Below are 22,659 nucleotides of genomic sequence, written 5' to 3' on the forward strand. Positions count from 1 at the left end.
CCAAACATTTTCCTCATTATATTGAGTTTGCTAATGTATCGTATCAGGAAAATGCTAATTAATGCATCATATCAAGAAAATGGTGAAAATAATGTACCACCAAAATTATCTTGCATACAGTATATTATGATTTTTGAGATTAGGTGTGAAATTTTTTTTGTGTTTCATGCCAATAACACATTATTTCATTCTGTCATGTGATGTTGCTAGTTGTAATAGAAATAATTAAAAAAGAAAAAAAAAACCAAAAAAACAGCTGCTTGAAATGCAAAACATTTAGGAAAATAAAGAAAATAAAATGTTATTCCTTCCATGGCGATTTGTATTGTTTAGTGATTTAGTGGTGTTAGTTCACATACGGATAGAAAATGTTCTTACCAATGTGTACGGTTGGTTTGTAATCCATAGAAATTCACAAAAAGTCTATCTCTATAAGAGTTCCACACACTACACGTGTGCACAAGCAAACTCTACTAGTATTGCTGAGAGATCGGAATGTGACTGAGCATAAGGCCTAGTAGGGCCAGTTTCAGGTACGTGTGAGCATTATATAATAGGCCAGAATGTAAAGCATTACAAACATGGCGTAGCCTCGCTCTGAAAAGGAATAATGTTTCTTACGGTTAAACAGGTCAGAAATGTTCAGGCACAATGGCTGGTATTGTGCTTTAATATTTGACATTTGGTGATGTGCCACCCTGCCTGCCAGTGTCCGTGCTTCAGAGACAAAGAACTGGGTTTATACCATTTGGTGATTGGTTGGTGCAGTGGGTAGTCTGTATGGGGACACTTGACTGACATATTGTTTTTCTCTGGGTGCACTGGTTTCTGATTCCCAATTTAAATCAAGTGTTATAATATATCCTGATCAAACTGTATCACAATTGTGCCATTTTTCCTTCCATCAGTCTTCAGTATTGTTGATGTGGGGAGACAAATAACCTTCAAATAAACTTATATTTGATTGTCATATTTTTGTATATCATCATTTAAAGGCTAGCAGTCCAGGTTTATGGAGATTGTACTCAAAAGTGTTGAATTTTAGAGTCATAATTGTCTGTGAATTTTAGAGAAATGCAAAAACTGTGAAGTAACAATACTGATAGACGCCACATTTATCATGCAGAATGGCATTAGTCGGGGCATATACATGTACAGTATGGATGTGATGGGTGGTGTTAGAGGGGTGTATGTGGGAGTGGTGGGTGGTGTTAGTTGGGTGTATGTGGGTACGATGGGTGTTGTTATTGGGTTGTATGTGGGTGTGGTGATTTCAATGGTTCGGAAAATTTGGGAGAACAGACAGGCAGACAGAGAGGCACAAATCACTAGAGAACAAGGACTGAAAGCTTGGGGAATCAGTGAAGGCATGGTATCTTTAGAATTGTATATAAATAGTTTAAACTTGTTTATACCACAATATATATTTAGAAAACTAAAATTGTAGAGATCTAAATTATAATAAAAGCTATAAAATGTAAATATTGTTGAAATCCCTACTTTCTCTTACAGGGGTTACTTGGAAACTTTACAAGCATTTTAACATTTTTTTGTAGCTATTATCTTACAGTATCCAAGATCTATACAAATATCTTGAGGAAAAATGGAACTACATTTATATGATTAATCTGCATCTGAAACAACACCTCCACCTCCTAGAAGTATTGATCTAATTTCACAATAAAACGTTTCCTTCCTCATGACACTTACCAGACTGTTGTACAACCTCGCCTTCATGCATCCAGCGTACATTGGCCTGTTTAGCAGCTCTGACTTTTACCATAAGCTCAACTTCACTGTGTTCAGGAATCTTGGTTGAATTTGCGGGGACGATGATTTCAGGTCCGTGGTGATCATGGTGACGGTGACGCACCTCACTAGCCTCATCTGAAGTTTCATTGGTTATGTGCCTTGCTGTGACTTCCACGATTTCTATTCTACTATCTGATGTACTTGATGCAACACTGCAATTCAAGTGACATAAAATTGTATTAACATTTCAATATTAGAAGCTTTATTAGTCATTTCTCATATATTAACATCTATTGTTACAGCCAACAGTAGCTAATTATCCAACCTCTACCAATCCAGTTTCACACCTCAGTCACATTTGTTAGAAAGGAAAGTGGCTGGATTGTCTATACAGGAATGTCTACTGAGATAAAGTCAGATTGTCTGCAGAGGTCAAACATGGTTGGATTATAGGAACAAATATGGCTGGAATATTTACTGGGATCAACTATGGCTGAATTATCTCCTGGGATCAACTATGATTGGATTATCTACTGGGATCAACTATGGCTGGATTATCTACATGGATCAACTATGGCTGGATTATCTACTGGGATCAACTATGGCTGGAATATTTACTGGGATCAACTATGTCTGGATTGTCTACTGGGATCAACTATGATTGGATTATCTACTGGGATCAACTATGATTGGATTATCTACTGGGATCAACTATGGCTGGATTATCTACTGGGATCAACTATGGCTGGATTATCTACTGGGATCAACTATGGCTGGATTATCTACTGGGATCAACTATGATTGGATTATCTACTGGGATCAACTATGTCTGGATTGTCTACTGGGATCAACTATGATTGGATTATCTACTGGGATCAACTATTGCTGGATTATCTACTGGGATCAACTATGATTGTATTATCTACTGGGATCAACTATGGCTGGATTATCTACTGGGATCAACTATGACTGGTTTATCTACTGGGATCAACTATGATTGTATTATCTACTGGGATCAACTATGGCTTGATTATCTACTGGGATCAACTATGTCTGATTTATCTACTGGGATCAACTATGTCTTGATTATCTACTGGGATCAACTATGTCTGATTTATCTACTGGGATCAACTATGACTGGTTTATCTACTGGGATCAACTATTATTGGATTATCTACTGGGATCAACTATGACTGGTTTATCTACTGGGATCAACTATGTCTGATTTATCTACTGGGATCAACTATGACTGGTTTATCTACTGGGATCAACTATGATTGGATTATCTACTGGGATCAACTATGACTGGTTTATCTACTGGGATCAACTATGTCTGATTTATCTACTGGGATCAACTATGACTGGTTTATCTACTGGGATCAACTATGATTGGATTATCTACTGGGATCAACTATGGCTGGATTATCTACTGGGATCAACTATGTCTTGATTATCTACTGGGATCAACTATGTCTGATTTATCTACTGGGATCAACTATGGCTGGATTATCTACTGGGATCAACTATGGCTGGATTATCTACTGGGATCAACTATGATTGGATTATCTACTGGGATCAACTATGTCTGGATTGTCTACTGGGATCAACTATGATTGGATTATCTACTGGGATCAACTATGGCTGGATTGTCTCCTGGGATCAACTATGGCTGGATTGTCTCCTGGGATCAACTATGGCTGGATTGTCTCCTGGGATCAACTATGGCTGGATTGTCTCCTGGGATCAACTATGTCTGGATTGTCTACTGGGATCAAATATGTCTGGATTATCTACTGGGATAAGATCATGGAGTTTATACCCAGATCAAAGATGACTTGATTATCTTCTGGGATCAAATATGGCTGGATTTTCTGGGATCAAAGGTCACTGGAGTAAATATACTCTGATCAATGGTGGCTGGTATTAAGACTACTGTAACCCTTTTTATATACGTTCATCTGGGGCTGTATCCTGTATGATGTCCTTTTTTATCTTGATACTGTAATATGATACATATACAGTTAGATGTTATTTTTACCTTGTTTCTTGTGTTTGACTTAGAGTTTCGTTCAGCTTACTGACCGAACTCTCCAGTTCCTGGAGCACCTGTACTGTAGACTCTGAAATAACATACACAATATATATACTCAATACAGATACTTACGTACACGTATTCAAGTAAAACACGAAAACTAATGACACAATTTAATAGTGACATCTAAACTGATCTATATCTGCCACAAACATTTCTTTTTCCAGTGACTTATCTTAATAAGAAAATCAATTAATAAAAAGAATAAATCTACAGATGATGAAATATTACATTAGTTAATGTATTGTTATCAAATGTATGTGGGGTATAATTATGAGATCAAATGGAACACACACCAATCTCACTGATGTTAGTTATAACACACACATGTTCCCTGTGATAAGCCAAATGCCCACCTTCCTTGTCCATAACAAAGGCCAAACCTTCAACAACATCCTTTAACTTTCCTATCCTAAGATTACATTATCGGATTTAAGGAAAAGTTCTTGGGAACTTTAGTTTGAATGCTTCCCTATGCAAGTTCAGGAATTTCCATAAGTGAAGGAGCGTTGATGAACTTGCATGAGCCTGGATCATAAAAGCCAATATTTATCCTGCATTCTGCAATAGCACTAAGAGATCGGCCCATACACTCTACTATGAAAAAGAAGGTTGGCTTATTGCAGGATAACAAAATGGCATGTATTGGTATTTCTACTGACATCTGGATATGGCTGGACCTATCACTACTAGGTAAAAAGGTGTGATTAACACTCTGAACTGTGGATATGGCTGGGCGTGTCACTACTGGGTAAAAAGGTGTGATTGGGGAACAGTCCGAGTACTGTTTTAACACTCTGAACTGTGGATATGGCTGGACTTGTCACTACTGGGTAAAAAGGTGTGATTGGGGAACAGTCCCAGTACTGTTTTAACACTCTGAACTGTAGATATGGCTGGACTTGTTACTACTGGGTAAAAAGGTGTGATTGGAGGACAGTCCCAGTACTGTTTTAACACTCTGAACTGTAGATATGGCTGGACTTGTCACTACTGGGTAAAAAGGTGTGATTGGGGAACACTCCCAGTACTGCTTTAACACTCTGAACTGTGGATTCAGTTCACTTTCCTCTTTGCATCCCTTGGATATGTCATAGCTATTAATTCTATTGGTGTTTAGGGGAAAACTTGACCAATTCCCAAGTCGAGGTTCTCCTGATGATTATAGAATTGTGACAACCAAATTCAAAGCCAGTCAAGTTATGGTATGACAACCTTGACATTCATTTGATTTAATATTCATGAATAAACATCAAAGGATCAAACTAGTCTTGTTTTTGCCACAAGATGGCAAATATTGAGCCCTCGATTTTGCCATGACAGGGATGCAGAGAGCAAATGTGAATAAAATATCTGGAGTATCAAAGATGAGTCTGGTTAAGAGAGTTGAATTTGGATTCATCTACCATAAAAACAACCAAATGGCTTTGGTCAATCAAAGGAAATCCTCAAGCAGAGAAGTTGAAATGAACGCTTACTGTTTATGTCTTTGACATTATTTTCGGCACCTTTGGATAATCTCTCCATCGATTGCTCACCTGCTGCCGACACAGACTCTGAAGTGACCTGAGTGACCTTGGCCTCTTCTTTCTTTACTGATACTTCCTGTTTGGAGACCGACTCAGATTTAGCCTTGACGACCTTGACCTCCTCCTTGGTAACAGACACTTCCTGTGTTGCTGTTGTTTCAGATTTTGTTTCAGCAACCTTTACTGTCTCTGATTTAGATTCTGTTGCTACAGCAACTTTGGATTCTACAGCACCATCAACTACATCCTGACCCGCTTCTTCCTCTGTAAATATTTGATAGAATTATTTTAAATGACAGTTTACAACCATCCAAACTTTTATTTTAATTATATAAATATATATCAATTCAAATATAGCTTTTAAAGAAAAGAAAATCCAGATAACATGCATTGTATTATTGTAATGAAAATATGATAATTAAATGATAAATAAAAGCATTTGATAGCACATAAGTTGAGCATGATATCGAAATCATTCTATTGTTGATGATGCATAACTAAATAAAAGGCACAATTAGTTCATACCTTTTAATGCTGAAAGAAAATCATTACACATATATAGAATGTTAAGATAGATATGGACTAGCGCAGGAACAAAGCATACATAACCATTCACAAATATGTAAAATATTAGCATGGCATGCACAGCAGTTCACTTGTTATATATTTCTCACCTGCCTTTTTACTAATCATGATAAATACACATGGTAAGATATGTAACTTATTTCTAAATACTGATACTATTTCGTTTCATTCCCCTTTCTTTAGCATACACCTAGATATCAAAACATCTGATTCTACATTGTTGGAAATATCTATATATCGTGTAAGCAAATATTTTTTGGGGATATGATTTCATACTTACAATCCTAGGATGCTTATTGTATATTTCTAATCTGCTCTGAATGCAAATCAAAACCTATTTTTAGTTCCTAGTGACAATGCCCTTGACCTTCAGCGGATCATTTTCATGTTCCTGATCCCCACGAGCAATCCAAATCTGAAAGTTTTTGTGATAAAATATTCCCAACTAAGCATCCAAGGTGCAGGCCAAAAATCTATTTTCAGAAGTCATGGCCCTGACCTTTTACATATCTGATTAAGCTCCATCTTCGGAGACAATTCACAAATAAGTTTGAGCTTTCTGTGTTGATTCACTCTCAACAGATCAATTATAAATCTATTTTCATAAGCATTGACCTTGACCTTATCCAAGGGCAGCAAATAAATTACTTTTGACCAATCACAGTTCAAAGATTTTTAACCAATTACAATTCCTAGCTTTGGCCTGCTCACAGCTGCCCTATGTTTCCAGCATTCATACTTAAAAGACATTTAAGAATCAATTATCATGGGTGCACTTTAAAATTTTTGACGATATTGTTTCACGCCACCGACACCGTAAGCTGTTAAAACAAGGTATCGTTACTGTTCAAAGTTTAAGTAACATGCAATGCTGAAATGTTAAAATAACGACAGCAATTCTTTTAAAAACTACATATGACGGCAACATTTACAAAAAAACAACTTTACCTTAACAATGAATTGACTTTAAAAACTACACTGATGACATCATTGACAATGACAACATGATGCATGTATACAATCATTTCTAGCTAATCTAATACATATAGCTAATCTAATACATATAGCTAATCTAATACTTATAGCTAAACTAATACACCTGTTAAAGACCAAAAAACATATACACAACACCTGTTAAAGACAACAATACCAACAGTACTAATTCTGTGTTGTAACAGGTACTATAAGTTATACTAATACAGGTGCTTTGTATTAACCACAAACAGACCACAGCACATTCACACCGCTAAATCTTCCTCACCCAAGTCACCACCAACAGTCTCTTCCAATATCTCTTCCAACATCTCTGAGTTCCTGATCGGGATTCTATCATCAAGTTCAATGTCCCTGTTGTCAGGCCTTGTGTCCCTGTTGTCAGGTCCCACGTCCCTATCATCAAGTCCAATGTTCCTGTTGCCAGGTCTTGTGTCCCTGTTGTCAGGTAAAACCTGTTCTACATCCTTAAGTGTTGCCCTCTCAAAAGAGCCTATGTTGTCTATGTATCCCCTGTCCCGGGTGCCTGTGAGGGTTTGGGTAAAGTCTTCCCCTGACTCAGATGAATACTCATAGGAATAAGAGTCTTCTCCGGAGTCATCCTCAGGACTGGCATTTATCAGAAAACTAAAGTTAATTGGTTTCACAGGAGATTCAGGGTGACCCGAGCTCGTACAATCTTTCTCTTCTCCTTCCTCTGTTTTCAAAGTTTTACAATCCTGAATAAGTTCTTTCAATTCCATCTTATTTACCACACCATTTAAATTTGTATTGGATTCAAAATCATTTTCCATCTCTTCTGACTGAGTTCGTTTGTGATTGGACAAGGGCAAATTTTCTTCCTGGACAGACAAGGTGGGATCCACAGAATTGTTAGACTCGGTTGTTCCATCCTCCAGACTTTCTGCACCATATTCAGTGTTTGTGACTGCGTGACTCATTTCAGAGTCATAATGGTCAGGGCTTATCTTCAAGGTAACTATATATTCTTCTTCATTGGCAGTTTCTACATTGTTGGTATTGGAGTGCTCATGTTGGACAACAGATTCCTCGTCACTGTTAATGTTATCGGCTGGAAATGTTATAAATATGATAATATTTTTAGATTATAATTGATATAATGATTATATGGAAGCTAGAAATCCTACCTGAAAAATATTCTACACTACAAACAGAAACTCCTATAAAACTAAAAATTGGCTAAAAATGTTGTAAAATACCTATGGCTACAACAAATAAGCTTTCTACTCCTACTGAAGTTAAAATCAAAACAATATTTAAGAGTGCCAACAACTCGTATTGGTCTTTAAGATGATATACATGTAGTAGCATATTTATGGATATTGATTTATCGACTTGCACGATCCTTGTGTTTCACTTTGCCCTCAGCGTGCGAGGGTATCAGTAGTTAAATGATATATACCCTCTTAGCCTCAGCTATAAATCATAGGATGACTCTCATCCATTGTATCCTTGGCGATACTTGGATGAGGGGGGCCATTATCACTTACCAGTGGACAAAATATCTAGATATAAATATCGATAGAGAAATCCTCTTATACATGGACACCATGTTACACAAAACAGACATTCACATGCATAACAATTCTAACTCCACATCTGACAATAAAAGGGAAACTGAGAAATGGGCTTATCTTTGCTGTAGCGGTTGTGTCCTTGAAGAAGACACTTTACCCAAATTGCTCTGGATGGCATGTGACGGGTCTCCCATATGTTAATCATTGAGGTAGTCACTAACTACTACAAGGATATCCCGCCTCAAAATGACCCTAGCTGCTCACAGGAGGATAAACCCAACAAACAAACAAACAAACAATAAAGACTATATAAATAGTGTTTAAATGATATTCATATATAGGTAGCTATCTGACATCTTCATTGGAAATATACACAAAGAAACACAATATCATCATGTCACATCTGAACTACTAAAACCATAATATTGAATAATAGGTTCATTTCTCATTTAAAGGAGAAGAGGTCAGTTATATTTGTTTTGAATTTAGATTGCTTAAGTTAGATGTACAATGTGATATGGCAGCCACAGAAGTTATCCATGCGTTGACCAATAGCTAAAACTCTTTTCTATGCTTGTCTGACACCGAGCTTCAGTAGTTACCATAGAGATGAGCAGGCCTATATAGATCTACCTAAAATTAAAGCAAATATAGCTGAAGGATCTTCTCCTCAAAATGAGATCACAGATCCCCTAAAATCAATTAAACATATCTGGATTGTTAAATACTCTATTGCAGTGACTAATTTAGTACATATTAGTTTGACTAACAACCTACAGAAACAAGAGATCCCAGAGGGATCTTGGCGCCCACCATTGAATGATCTTCATAGGTTCCATGTCAGATTGATCTTTTCTCTACTTTTCCCTTCATTTTACTAATCTGTGCAAATTGAGACATCCCTCCAGTACTTTTCAAACAAGGGAATCCTAGCTATATAAGAAATTTGAGATTTAACGATAATGGCTGTTTGTTTGCCAGGTTGTTTTCAGGACAGACTGGTCCAAAAATGCAATACAAGGGACCAAGGGGAACCTACTTATGAAATTTGAGAAAGATCCATTCAGTACTTTGAGAAATAGAGATAACAAACTTCAATTGTCAAAATCCAAGATGGCGGTCTGTCGGCCATATTGTTTTCCAATTGATCTCAAAATGCAATTAGCATAATGAGGCACCAAGGGGAACCTCCATATGAAATTTGAGAAAGATCCATTCAGTACTTTCTCAGAAATAGTGATAACAAACTTAAATTGTCAAAATCCAAGATGGCTGCCTGTCGGCCATGTTGTTTTCAGATTGGTCTCAAAACACAACATGCATAACTAGGCACCAGGGGAAACCTACATATGAAATTTCAGAAAGATACCTTCAGTACTTTCTCAGAAATATCGATAACAAACTTCAATTGTCAAAATCCAAGATGGCTGCCTGTCGGCCATTTTGTTTTCCAATTGGTCTCAAAACGCAATATGCATAACTAGGCACCAAGGGGAACCTACATATGAAATTTGAGAAAGATCCCTTCAGTACTTTCTGAGAAATAGCGATAACAAAAATTGTTTACGGACGGAGGGACGGACGGACGGAGGGACGGACGGACCACGGACCACGGACCACGGACGCAGGGCGATTTGAACAGCCCACCATCTGATGATGGTGGGCTAAAAATTGGTAACCTTGGGCAAATTACTAATCTTACACAGAAATTCAACATGTACATGTATACTTTTATTCACATCAAAAATACAACCACACCTGACTGTTTCAACACAGATTTATAAACATGACATTCAACATTTAACACGTAAAGCCGATTTCTTCAGCTGTAAAGTCAGTCTTGCATCACCACAATGCAAAAAATACGATTGACTGAAGCAGAAAGAAGCTGTCAATTACATTTGACATTCCACAAATTGTAAAATCTGAATTATTGACAGGTGCAAAAATTGTGTTGATCAATCACAGGTGCTTCTACATGTATACATGGCATGGCTTACAATAAGCAGAGGGAAGAGACCCACATCTACCTCGTGTCAGTAAAATAACAAAGCCAATGTCAGTTCATCATTCGCAAAAATACAACTACATGTAAACAAAAGCCTCTCTATTTCTCCAGTATGCAGTGTGATACAGAAAACAGGACACCATCGTAAGCCCGGCCCATTTCACTCATATCATTTATACGGTATTTTACTGGAAACAAAACTATAGGGATAGTCCTTCGAGAAAGTAGGAAAACTAATTCTGGCTTCTGATTCTCAAAAAATGTAAATCCTTCATAGGAGAAGAAATTTAAAAAATGTCTCAACTTCCACAAAAGAATATTCAAGAAACAAAGGTCTGAAGTTAGAGTCCACGAAATTTGTTGGTGCTTTAATAGATTACCTCCACCTTATGAAACTATTCAAAAGAAATGACTTCAGCATGACTATTTCTAGTACTAAACAACAGAGCCTTGCTAAAGTCAAAGATTTTGATATAATTTGAAGAGAGGAGAAAATCAATCATTTTTTATATTTTTTTTCCAATGATGATATTGGCCTAAAATTAAGTGTGCTTTTATCACAAGTAAAATACTGTACAACTGATATGTATGATAAGGATATATGCCACCTTTGATGTTATACCTGTGATTTGTGTTAGATTTATCTCCCTTTTATTCTTTTCAACAATATCATCTTATACCAGTTATAAAAACTAAATTTGGATTTATTCATTTTTTTGTTTTTTTTTGTTTTCAGTAACATCATCTATTGATCTAGATAAATTTATTCATGTTTTGTTTATATGATTTCTTACCTTAATGCATACATTTACACATAGTAAACAACTAAAAAAGACAAACATTTCTTTTTAGGACTTTATAAATTAGAGCGCTATGAATTGTCTAAAAATTAACTGACAGGAAAAAAAAGTCTCTTGTTCTCTTATTGGAAAGAAAAAAAACTGTTTATTTTTGTTCCTTTTATTTTAAAATGTGTTGATGGCAATTTTGTCTTTTCCCTAGTATAATATTAAGTTAAGGATATATGCTACCTTACTCATCATACCTGTGTGTGAGTTATCTCCCTTAAACATTGATTTGTATTTCTAAAGATTCATCAGTAATTAACTAACAGGTCATGATTTTGTGCTCTTCTTAGGTTCAACAATAAGTAATCAAAATACTTAAAATTTTGTAGTCATATTTCAAAAGAGTGATTTTTGTTTTGTTTTTTTGTAATAGTTCATGATATAAAGAATATGTAAATTTTAAAATCAAGCACAATCACCATTATTTCTAGCAAAACAATATCAGGAATCGAGCTTTACCTTAAAACTGCATAATGAGGACTTATTTTGATATCAGAGGATTATTTTATTGCCGATTCACAGCAATATACACACCACACATTCTTTAAGTGAAAGGAGACAGATATCACATTAATTTGAAGGTAGCATATATCCTTAGGCTGGCTTCTAACAACTGGGCCTGAGGGTGAGCAGCAGACCAGGGAAGCGACAGCGAAGCTGTGCTGCGGGCACTAACAGTGTTACCTATGTAAAGGGCGTGTCCTTCAGCCAGTATCGTTATATCTTGAACATAGGTGTCCCAAGTGTAACTCGCTGCAAGATGTTTCACAATAAATTTATAATGCCACGCCCACCATGCCAAATCTTCCAACATCATCAACAATGTTATCGCTCATCATTCCTTGTCAGTATAACTTGTTCTATCGGTTAATTGTAACAATGCTTTTAACATATTATGTAGAACTTCATGTCAGGGAAATTCAAAAATTAAAAGTTTTCTAAAGCAGAACAAAAATCAGCTAACCTTTGTAACGTCAACAATATCAGTATCACATGCTTCGAGTCAGTTATGTCAAATTCCAGATAGAAATGAAGATGAAAATTTGTTTTCTTTATTTGATCTACCCGCTATGAATCTATTGTTAATTAGAATGCATGAAAGTCTATATTATTCTCTAAATTCAGTAATTACTGTCTTTCCATGCTTATGTGTTAATTAAATACAATCTGTGTGATTAATTCTGATCTAATTCTATCCATGTGACTTAATTTACTCTCTTAGTGACTGTGAATCGTAAGGAAGTGAACATGATGCACGTTCTTGCTTGGATCCTGTGTCCAGCTTTACCTTTAGGCTTCCGATCATCCGGCAGAAAAACATCATCCTCATCCCCAGCGATAAACGAGCTGGGTCCATCCGATAATGGTGTCCGTCTACCCTTAACACCCTTTTCTAGTAAACCAGGCAAGACAAAAGTGTTTTCAAAAAAGATGTTAGCCAAGAAATGATATCAATATTTTAATTCTACCTATATGATCTTTAAATGTAATCAAAATACTGTATTTTTCCTGTAATAAGCCCTGGGGATAAACAAGCTTCCACTCAATGTAGCGATGGCCTTATTGCTGAACAATGAAGAGTATTTAGCTGCAATAGACATGGGTGTACTTAATACCAGACATGGACTTGTTTACCAGACATGGGCCTATAACAAGACATGGGTTTATTACCAGACACAGGCTTATTATCAGACATTGGCTTATTACCAGACATGGGCTTATTATCAGACATTGGCTTATAACCAAGCATGGGTTTATTACCAGACACAGGCTTATTACTAGACATGGGCTTAATACAAGGTATGGGCTCATTACCAGACATGGGCTTATTACCAGACATGGACTTATTATCAGGCATTGGCTTATAACCAAGCATGGGTTTATTACCAGACATGAGCTTATTACCAGACATGGACTTAATACCAGACATTGGCTTATTACAAATCATCAAAGGCTTATTACCAGACATGGACTTATTACCAGACATGGGCTTATTACTGGATAAATACAGTATATATATATATATATATATATATATATATATATACATTTCTACACAGCTGAAACAATAATATATGTGAATAAGATAAATACATATATTGTTAGGCAGCATTATGTAATACTGGCTCAAAATAAAATCACTCAAACAAATCCAAGAATCTTGGCAAACTAAAACCAGCTCAAAATAAATCCTCATACAAGTTGGATTCCTCAATGAAATCTATGTGAGTATTACTAATAGAAGCAAATGCTGCTTTGGTTGCATCCTGCTGTAACAAGCATAGCATTAAGTATGATATAATGTTGCTGACATCCTGCTATATCAGGCATAGTATTACGTATAATATATAATGTTACTATTTAGTATAAAGTAATTCATTGAGGAATATCACATAAAATATTCAATACATCAGGGAACATTTGTCAAGCATTTATATTTTCTTAAGCTTTAAAAAATTTCGAAATATTTCATTTTTCAAATCTGGAATTTAATTTTTTTTTTAAATAGATTGTATATTTAAAAGTTTATTTTACAAATGTTCCCCAATCTATTATACAGAATTCCATTATTGTATAAACACACAAAACCAGAGGTTTCCATATTTGTATTGTGAAAAGTTTTCGTAAAAGGTTATGTTGCTGCTGAGCAGATGTAACTAACTGGCAGAACAACGTGATAAGGATTCATTGTTTCCAAGATTTCATCCTATTTTTATCAAAAGCTGATTATCAACATTCATTTCAACAACACAAATATGGACCATACTGTGCCTAGATGTTCAAAGCAATGTTTTGTTCATGAGCAATTAACATTCTGAATTAATTCTCATTAAAATTTTTTGTTTTGAAATTATGACTTTCTACCTATAATTCTTCCTATGATAATCCTTACTACTTACAATTCTCTTACTTTAATTCATTTTTTTTTTTAAATCAATGTAGATGAGAAAATGTTTTTGAGTACGTTGGTTTAGCTAACCTGATTTGAACATCTGGGCAGTAACACAATGTATACCATACTGATGGAGTTGTATAGTGTCTTACCCTCCACATTCAGATCTCCCGAAGTGTGCTCCTCGCCATCCTCATTCTTAGCTGAGCAGGTGTAAGTGGCACGATCGTCAAACTGGACACCAGTGATGGTCAGGCTTGTGTCAGTCTTGGATACTGAGATCTTGATCCTGTCTGTGCTTGAAAGAACTTTGTCTCCTTTTTTCCTTAAGAAATGATGTTGAATAATAATAATAATGGGATTCGTTTACCATTACGATTTCCTGTAAAAAGTCCACTATCTTTTGCAGTGGAATAGAAATGCCTGCAAAGGTTAATTTCTTAATTCTTTTTAGATGATTCCATCTCCTGCTAAGATTTAGAAATTATGGGTTGTCTCCCCTTGGCTTCTTGCAGGCTAGATGCTTGAAAAGTGCAGGCGGAAAATGACGTCAAATGCATGAAAGAACCAATTAAACTTGCTTTCTTGAAATTCTTTTGCTTGGATATCGAGATTTATGTGTTAAGATACATTTGTATAACTACAAACTAAGAAACAACAAAAGCCTTTCAGCAATAAAGATGTACTAATTAAGACCTGATTCAGACTGCAACATGTATTTTATGAATTAGGGATCAAAAATTTCAGAAATGACAACTTATTTACATAGTCCCCATTAATTTGTTATAAGTAAATTTGACTGTAGTTGCCATACCATGTAAATGTGGCAGGGGACTTGGAGGTGACGATGCACTTAAAGACAGCTACACCTCCGACAGGTACAGTCTGACTAGTCGCCATATCTGTAAACACTGGTGGACACACGGGCTCTGTAACATACAACAACACATACAGTTCCTGATGGGAGACCAGTTTTCAAGTGAAATCTTCTCCATAATATGATTTGTCTTTTATTTTTATTTTTTCTCAATACTGTATAAATACTGTACCTGTTTAAAACAGCTCTGTACAGACTGAGCAAGGCAAACAATCTCTTTGTGTGCCAACTGGAGCTCGTTTGGCGTATTGTGATAATTATATGTGAGATTTGATCAAAATCTGTTTTAAAATGAAATTGATAGTGTGATAATTATGACCAAGATTTTCTATAATATGTAACTGTGACCTTGCCCTTTGCAACCTGAAACTCAAACTCGTTCATAAAACTTGTTCACAATTATTTAAGTTTGATCAATTTTGTTCACAAATGAAGTCTCTGTAGCGACGACTAATAATTTCTATAAATAGTCACTATGACCTTGACCATGACTTTGACTATGACACCCTGAAGCACAAAACAGTTTGAAATAAATGGAATTATATATACACACCATAATTTTTTTCGGAAAGGTGTAAAAACAATAGAGTCAGTACAGATGTGTCATAATAGACAGAGCAAAGTAAATTATCTATGACACCTACTTGTGACCTTGATACCTACTTGTGACCTGACACCTACTTGTGAACTTGACACCTACTTTTGACCTTGACACCTAGTTGTGACCTTGACACCTACTTGTGACCTTGATACCTACTTGTGACCTTGACACCTACTTGTGACCTTGATACCTACTTGTGACCTTGAGAGACGTCTCACTCCTCTTGTTTCCAATAGCAGAATCTGCTAGACACACGTAACTTCCGGCATCTGACAAACTGACACTGCTAAAGATAAGGGACGCATTGCCTGTACTCTGATCAAACTTCATCTTCATATTAGTTGTATCCACAAGCTTTTCCTTCTTTCCGTCCTTGTACCTGACATCAAAAGCCAGATAAAATATTGAAAAACTACTTCATAAATGATCATGTTATGCTTTAAAAGAAATTTATTTCAATGACAATTAATAATAAAATACAGTAACTGTAGTCAAAATAGTGCATCATCAGATTTAATTAAAATCAATTCAGCAAACTAATGAATTTTCACATCCACAATTTTGCTGTTGAAAACAAAGTACAGAAATACTAATTAGCACAATTAAAATTAAGCGGAGTATTTTCAGCGCAAAAAAGTGTTAAAATAAGACTACCTCTAAAATATCTTTGTTTACAGTATATGTGAATGCAGACAAAAATATTTTATTGTTAATTCTCTTATTCTAGCACTTCCGGCCCTGAATATATCAAAATGTATATAACATGGTGAACAACGTACCAGGATACATCAGGACAGGGGTTGCCATCGACAACACAAGCCAGGGTGACATTCTTGTCCCCTACTAGGACTTTGTATGTCTCGTCCAGCTCCTTAGAGAATTTAGGTTTGATCTCCGGCACTGTCATAAGTAATTAGATATCAGTCATACATGATGTAATATACAACTTATGGAAGCAATATTTTCCCTATATTAATAGGTATATTAATTTTCTTGATAAGTGACAAATGTGTTTCTCTCTCATTCATATATTAGACCACATATGATTTCACATACAATTATGCCACTCAGAAAGTTAAGGAATCCATGGATCTTGTTTCTTGTTAAAAGAGTGTCAAAATAGGCTTTTAAAACTGAAATCTGACCATTGAAATGTACAGTGAAATTTGTAGTCTAAGTATTGTAGCAATTATGTTAACTTTCTCTTATTACTTTTGGGATGGCTGTTTTATTATAATTATACCAAATGAAAAATGTCTGTATATTTCGGACTTACAGACGGACAGACTTACCAAGGATAAGCAGTGGTAAATTATGATAAAGAAAAAATATATATAATTTTCTAAAATTGCTATAATTCTGCTAAAAAGATTGTACCTAAAATTCAGTGTTAATTGAAAAAGAAAAATTAACATCAACACAAACGACCATCACCAACATCATCTGACATGTTTATTTACAGCATTATAGAAGCAGACATCACAATAGAAGCCTACATATAAATCACTAACTTGCTCATGCTTTGAAAACTACAATAAGCCAGGACAATACAGATACCATGCCATAGCTATCAGAAGAAATCTATGTCATTTCATTATTGCAGCAGAAGCAATAGCATGATTTTGAGAAAGCAAAATGAAGGAACAGCCGGCTAAATAATAGCAGACATACATAAATATTGACTCAATTGTAAATCACATGATCAATTCTTGGATGCTTATTGGATAAAAACAGGTTTATTCTGGTCCGCAGCAGAGGTGACTGCATGAGTCAGATTTCTTGAGCTCATGAACGTGTGTACAGTCGCTCACAAGTGTGTATATGTATATGCAGGTGCTTTTGAGTGTACATACTGGTGTTCATCAGTGTGTGTACTACAGAAGTGCTTACAGGTGTGCATACAGGTGCTCATGAGTGTGCATACAGGTGTTCGTGAGTGTGCATACAGGTGCTCATGAGTGTGCATACAGGTGCTCATGAGTGTGCATACAGGTGTTCGTGAGTGTGCATACAGGTCTTCATAAGTGTACATACATGTGCACTGAGTGTGCAAACTACTACAGAAATGCTACTAAGTGTGCAAATTGATGTTTACAAGTGTGTGTACAGAGTTGTTCTGCTTGTGAGTTTGGTTACAAAGGTGCTCACAAGTGTTCATATAGAGGTGTTCACAAATCTTAAGAGGTGCTTGCAAGTGTCCACTTTGAATAAAGCAACAGACACACAGCCACAACTAATATTACATCAACAAAATATTACACAATATGTGCATAGCATTCTAATATTTATAAAATGTGCAAGTTACAGACACAGAGGTAATTCAATACATATACAAAAGTCACAGTGTACAGTCAAAGCAATAAATTATAACATCGGCAACATGAATATTCAACATAAAATTTAAAGCATAAATAATGACAAGAGGACAATTAGGATTGAGGAAAGGCTTACAATATACAGATGAGGAAAGGTCAGGTGTCGGGCAATCATTCAACCATTACCAGCCACTGGAGTTATCTCTACACTGAGGTATACAGGGCTCCTTGCGTCTAACAAAGGTGTTACCATGTGGTCCGCTAACCGTGATGGCAGCCTCCAAGAAAGCGTCCTTTTTTAATTTTTATTGGTAAGTGAAATTCAAAGTTTGGGACCATTGAAAGGAAAGGTCAGATGTCATTATGCAGAGAGAACTACAGATTCCAACAGAAAATTTTGGTACATTCTACAAAGTTTCAGGAATTTACTTAAGTACAGACAACTCATTTCACCAATAAGCTAAGCAAGGTCTAGCTCTCTGGAGAGAAAAAAGCTGTCATAAACATACGAGACCATGGAACGAGAGGAAATTTTATATGAGGAAAGAATGGAGGAATAAATCTCATCAGTCACTTAAACTCCATTGTAATTTTTATATATTATATTCAACTTATAGAATATATATATATTGACATAAATTTCATTGTTATTGTTATAAGACTTGCAAAATCTATCAATTTTACTTTTATATTACACTTTCAGAATATATATGGACACTAATTTTCATAGAAACTGTCAAAACTAAAAGAAATGAGGACTGAGAATCTTGAAATATATTTGCAGTGTGTGCGTTGTTATCAGAGTTGAAACGATGGTTTGAGATTTGACTGTATAAGGCCACAACATGGAAATACAGACAAACCTTGTTATCTCAATCTCTGATAACTTAAAATCACTGCATAACCCGAAGTAAATATTCAGTTCTAACAATAAGAATTCAATATAAAATATACTCTGTTACCCTGAATACTCAGGATTTCTCAAGTTTGTCATTGACCTTTTGACTTTGAGATAACAAAGATCAACCGTAGATATATCTATGCCCTATAAAACCTACAGAGCAAAGTTTTTAATATAAACCCAATATATCCTCACACCTAAAAATTTGAAACTATGATGGACATCTAGCTTAAAAAGAAAAACTAAAACAAACTGTATGTTGAATGTATCAGTGACTTTTCATGGTATGGAATCATAAATTGTAGTTTCTGCATAATAAAAGGAAACATTATTTTTGATAAGAATAGTTGGAGACACTCGGGGCCGGTATACACCTTTGCTAGCGCTTACCTTGGTGCGATGTGATGAATGCCTGATTTGTTGTGGGTGAGAAACATTTCTTACTCTTGACTGTCAAGGATGCCTTGGACTTTCCAGTGCCAGCAGATGACACCGCCACACACTCATAATTCCCAGCGTCAGCACATGACAGCACCTTGAAGGTCAAGGACGCTGTGCCTTTTTCCGCATCATACTGTGCACTGATGTTGTCGTCTGCCTCCAGTTTAGCTCCATTCTTCATCCTGTAAATTCAACAGTTAAAATAAATGTAGAATGGGGCCATAATGTCATATTCAACATACGTAACATGTCGGTAGATGTTCTTTGAATCACCATACTGTATTTATCTATAAAAGTACAAAATAATAAAGACTTTTTCATTGTCCTGCAATAAGACAACCCCTAATTTGAGTCAAAATATTATGTGTTGACTCCCTGGGTTTATTACAGGTTATAGACAGTAGTTTATGGTATTTCACTCATTACATTTTTAAAGCACTGCTCATACTTTAGAATTAATAATTTAAATATTGAAGAAATTAGTGAACATCTAATAATGCTTTACCATGAAACTTGAGGAGGAGGATTGCCTTCTACAGTGCAAGTCATCACAAAGTTTTCATCTCCTTCCTTCTTGTTGTTTTCTTTCTGTAGAGGTGTAGAAAATGTTGGTTTCTTTTCTGGCTCTGAAGAATAAATTAGAAAATAAGAAATTACAGCATGATGTGTAAAGGTAATATACATCAAGTGAGATAAACTTAACACAAAAAATAATGTGTGAGGAAACATATATCAAGGGAGATAATTCTGATACAAATCACGGGTATAATGTGTGAGGTAACATATATCAAGGGAGATAATTCTGATACAAATCCAGGTATAATGTGTGAGGTAACATACATCAAGGGAGATTATTCTGATAAAATAACGAGTATAATGTGTGAGGTAACACATATCAAGGGAGACAATTCTGATAGAAATCCAGGTATAATGTGTGAGGTAACATACATCAAGGGAGATAATTCTGATAAAATAACGAGTATAATGTGTGAGGTAACATAAATCAAGGGAGATAATTCTGATACAAATCACACATATAATGTGTGAGGTAACATATATCAAGGGAGATAATTCTGATACAAATCACGGGTATAATGTGTGAGGTAACATATATCAAGGGAGACAATTCTGATACAAATCACAGGTATAATGTGTGATGTAACATAGATCATCAAGGGAGACAATTCTGTTTTATTTTATATGCTAACTGTGGCAGTTGTACTCACTTTTGACAGCAATGGTGGTACTGGAGGTGGTTTTTCCAATGGTGGAGGTGGCCACACACTCATATTTCCCAGAATCACTCACACTAACACCATTAAAAATCAGGCTTGCTGATCCAGTTTCAGCGTTCCAGCCAAACGAGATGTTTCCACCAGCTTCCAATGGCTTACCATCCTTTAACCTAAGATATAGAATACATCATTCTATTGATAAAACAAGGTTATAATGTTAGAAAACTTTTCCTCAGGTAGATAAGTTTAAATATACTTTACTTCTAACATTTTTGGGGAACTTTGACAAGGGAGATAATTCTGATACAAATCACGGGTATAATGTCTGAGGTAACATAGATCATCAACGGAGACAATTCCGTTATATTTTATATGCTAACTGTGGTAGTTGTACTCACTTTTGACAGCAATGGTGGTACTGGAGGTGGTTTTTCCGATGGTGGAGGTGGCCACACACTCATATTTCCCAGAATCACCCACACTAACACCATTGAAAATCAGGCTTGCTGATCCAGTTTCAGCGTTCCAGCCAAACGAGATGTTTCCACCAGCTTCCAATGGCTTACCATCCTTTAACCTTTTAACATTGAAAACAAAACATGAAGATCGATATGAATATTTATGTCAGAATAGGCACAGCATTTAAAGTGGAGAATAGTATACAAAGATATAGAATACATCATTCTATTGATAAAACAAGGTTATAATGTAACTTTTCCTCAGGTAGATAAGTTTATAATACTTTACTTCTAACATTTTTTGGGGAACTTTGAAAAGAAGTTTTAATTGTTAATTCCAAGGTTTGCTATTCCTGATTTATAAGATATCTAGTGAAGTCTTAAACAATGCTCCAGTGTCGCCCAAATTTTGCTGTTCGGACTATGGGGACAGGGAATGTTGTAGTAAGGTGTGGGACAGACTGATAGACAGGGGATGTTGTAGTAAGGGTGTGGGACATACTGAGTGACAGGGGAATGTTGTTAGTAGGTGTGGGACAGACTGGTGGACAGGGGAATGTTGTAGTAAGGTGTGGGACAGACTGGTGGACAGGGGATTGTTGTAGTAAGGTGTGGGACAGACTGATGGACAGGGGAATGTTGTAGTAAGGTGTGGGACAGACTGTGGACAGGGGAATGTTGTAGTAAGGTGTGGGACAGACTGGTGGATAGGGGAATGTTGTAGTAAGGTGTAGGACAGACTGATGGACAGGGGAATGTTGTAGTAAGGTGTGGGACAGACTGATGGACAGGGGAATGTTGTAGTAAGGTGTGGGACAGACTGATGGACAGGGGGATGTTGTAGTAAGGTGTGGGACAGACTGGTGGACAGGGAATGCTGTAGTAAGGTGTGGGACAGACTGGTGGACAGGGGAATGTTGTAGTAAGGTGTGGGACAGACTGATGGACAGGGGAATGTTGTAGTAAGGTGTTGGGACAGACTGGATGGACAGGGGAATGTTGTAGTAAGGTGTGGGACAGACTGATGGACAGGGGAATGTTGTAGTAAGGTGTGGGACAGACTGATGGACAGGGGAATGTTGTAGTAAGGTGTGGGACAGACTGGTGGACAGGGGAATGTTGTAGTAAGGTGTGGGACAGACTGAGTGACAGGGGATGTTGTAGTAAGGTGTGGGACAGACTGATGGACAGGGGAATGTTGTAGTAAGGTGTGGGACAGACTGGTGGACAGGGGAATGTTGTAGTAATGTGTGGGACAGACTGATGGACAGGGGAATGCTGTAGTAAGGTGTAGGCAGACTGATGAACAGGGGAATGTTGTAGTAAGGTGTGGGACAGACTGATGGACAGGGGAATGTTGTAGTAAGGTGTGGGACAGACTGGTGGACAGGGGAATGTTGTAGTAAGGTGTGGGACAGACTGGATGGACAGGGGAATGTTGTAGTAAGGTGTGGGACAGACTGAATGGACAGGGGAATGTTAGTAGAAGAGGTTGTGGGACTAGACTGATGGACAGGGGATATGCTTGTAGTAAAGGTGTAGGACAGACTGATGGACAGGGGAATGTTGTAGTAAGGTGTGGGACAGACTGAT

The 22,659-nt window shown here is 36.3% G+C and overlaps 1 protein-coding gene across 28 annotated transcripts in view; it reads right to left on the reverse strand.

Annotated features, from left to right (window-relative positions):
- LOC117330500 (muscle M-line assembly protein unc-89-like) overlaps positions 1 to 22,659 on the reverse strand; it is a 54,410-nt gene that overhangs the window by 2,842 nt on the left and 28,909 nt on the right. For 19 of the 28 annotated variants that reach the window (XM_033888822.1, XM_033888837.1, XM_033888821.1 and 16 more), the window contains 14 exons: positions 21,007 to 21,185; positions 19,879 to 19,999; positions 19,323 to 19,555; positions 16,496 to 16,616; positions 15,911 to 16,095; positions 15,053 to 15,167; positions 14,391 to 14,563; positions 12,634 to 12,738; positions 12,030 to 12,098; positions 7,220 to 8,023; positions 5,323 to 5,637; positions 3,791 to 3,872; positions 1,711 to 1,964; positions 379 to 597 (listed from right to left, as the gene is read on the reverse strand). In XM_033888822.1, coding sequence (XP_033744713.1) covers positions 530 to 597; positions 1,711 to 1,964; positions 3,791 to 3,872; positions 5,323 to 5,637; positions 7,220 to 8,023; positions 12,030 to 12,098; positions 12,634 to 12,738; positions 14,391 to 14,563; positions 15,053 to 15,167; positions 15,911 to 16,095; positions 16,496 to 16,616; positions 19,323 to 19,555; positions 19,879 to 19,999; positions 21,007 to 21,185 — 2,824 coding nt within the window. In that variant the 3' untranslated portion in view covers positions 379 to 529. The remainder of the gene's footprint in view (positions 1 to 378; positions 598 to 1,710; positions 1,965 to 3,790; positions 3,873 to 5,322; positions 5,638 to 7,219; positions 8,024 to 12,029; positions 12,099 to 12,633; positions 12,739 to 14,390; positions 14,564 to 15,052; positions 15,168 to 15,910; positions 16,096 to 16,495; positions 16,617 to 19,322; positions 19,556 to 19,878; positions 20,000 to 21,006; positions 21,186 to 22,659) is intronic. The other 9 variants (XM_033888823.1, XM_033888824.1, XM_033888820.1 and 6 more) reach the window with 9 other exon arrangements.

Source organism: Pecten maximus, chromosome 7, assembly GCF_902652985.1.
Source record: "Pecten maximus chromosome 7, xPecMax1.1, whole genome shotgun sequence".
Taxonomy (NCBI): domain Eukaryota; kingdom Metazoa; phylum Mollusca; class Bivalvia; order Pectinida; family Pectinidae; genus Pecten; species Pecten maximus.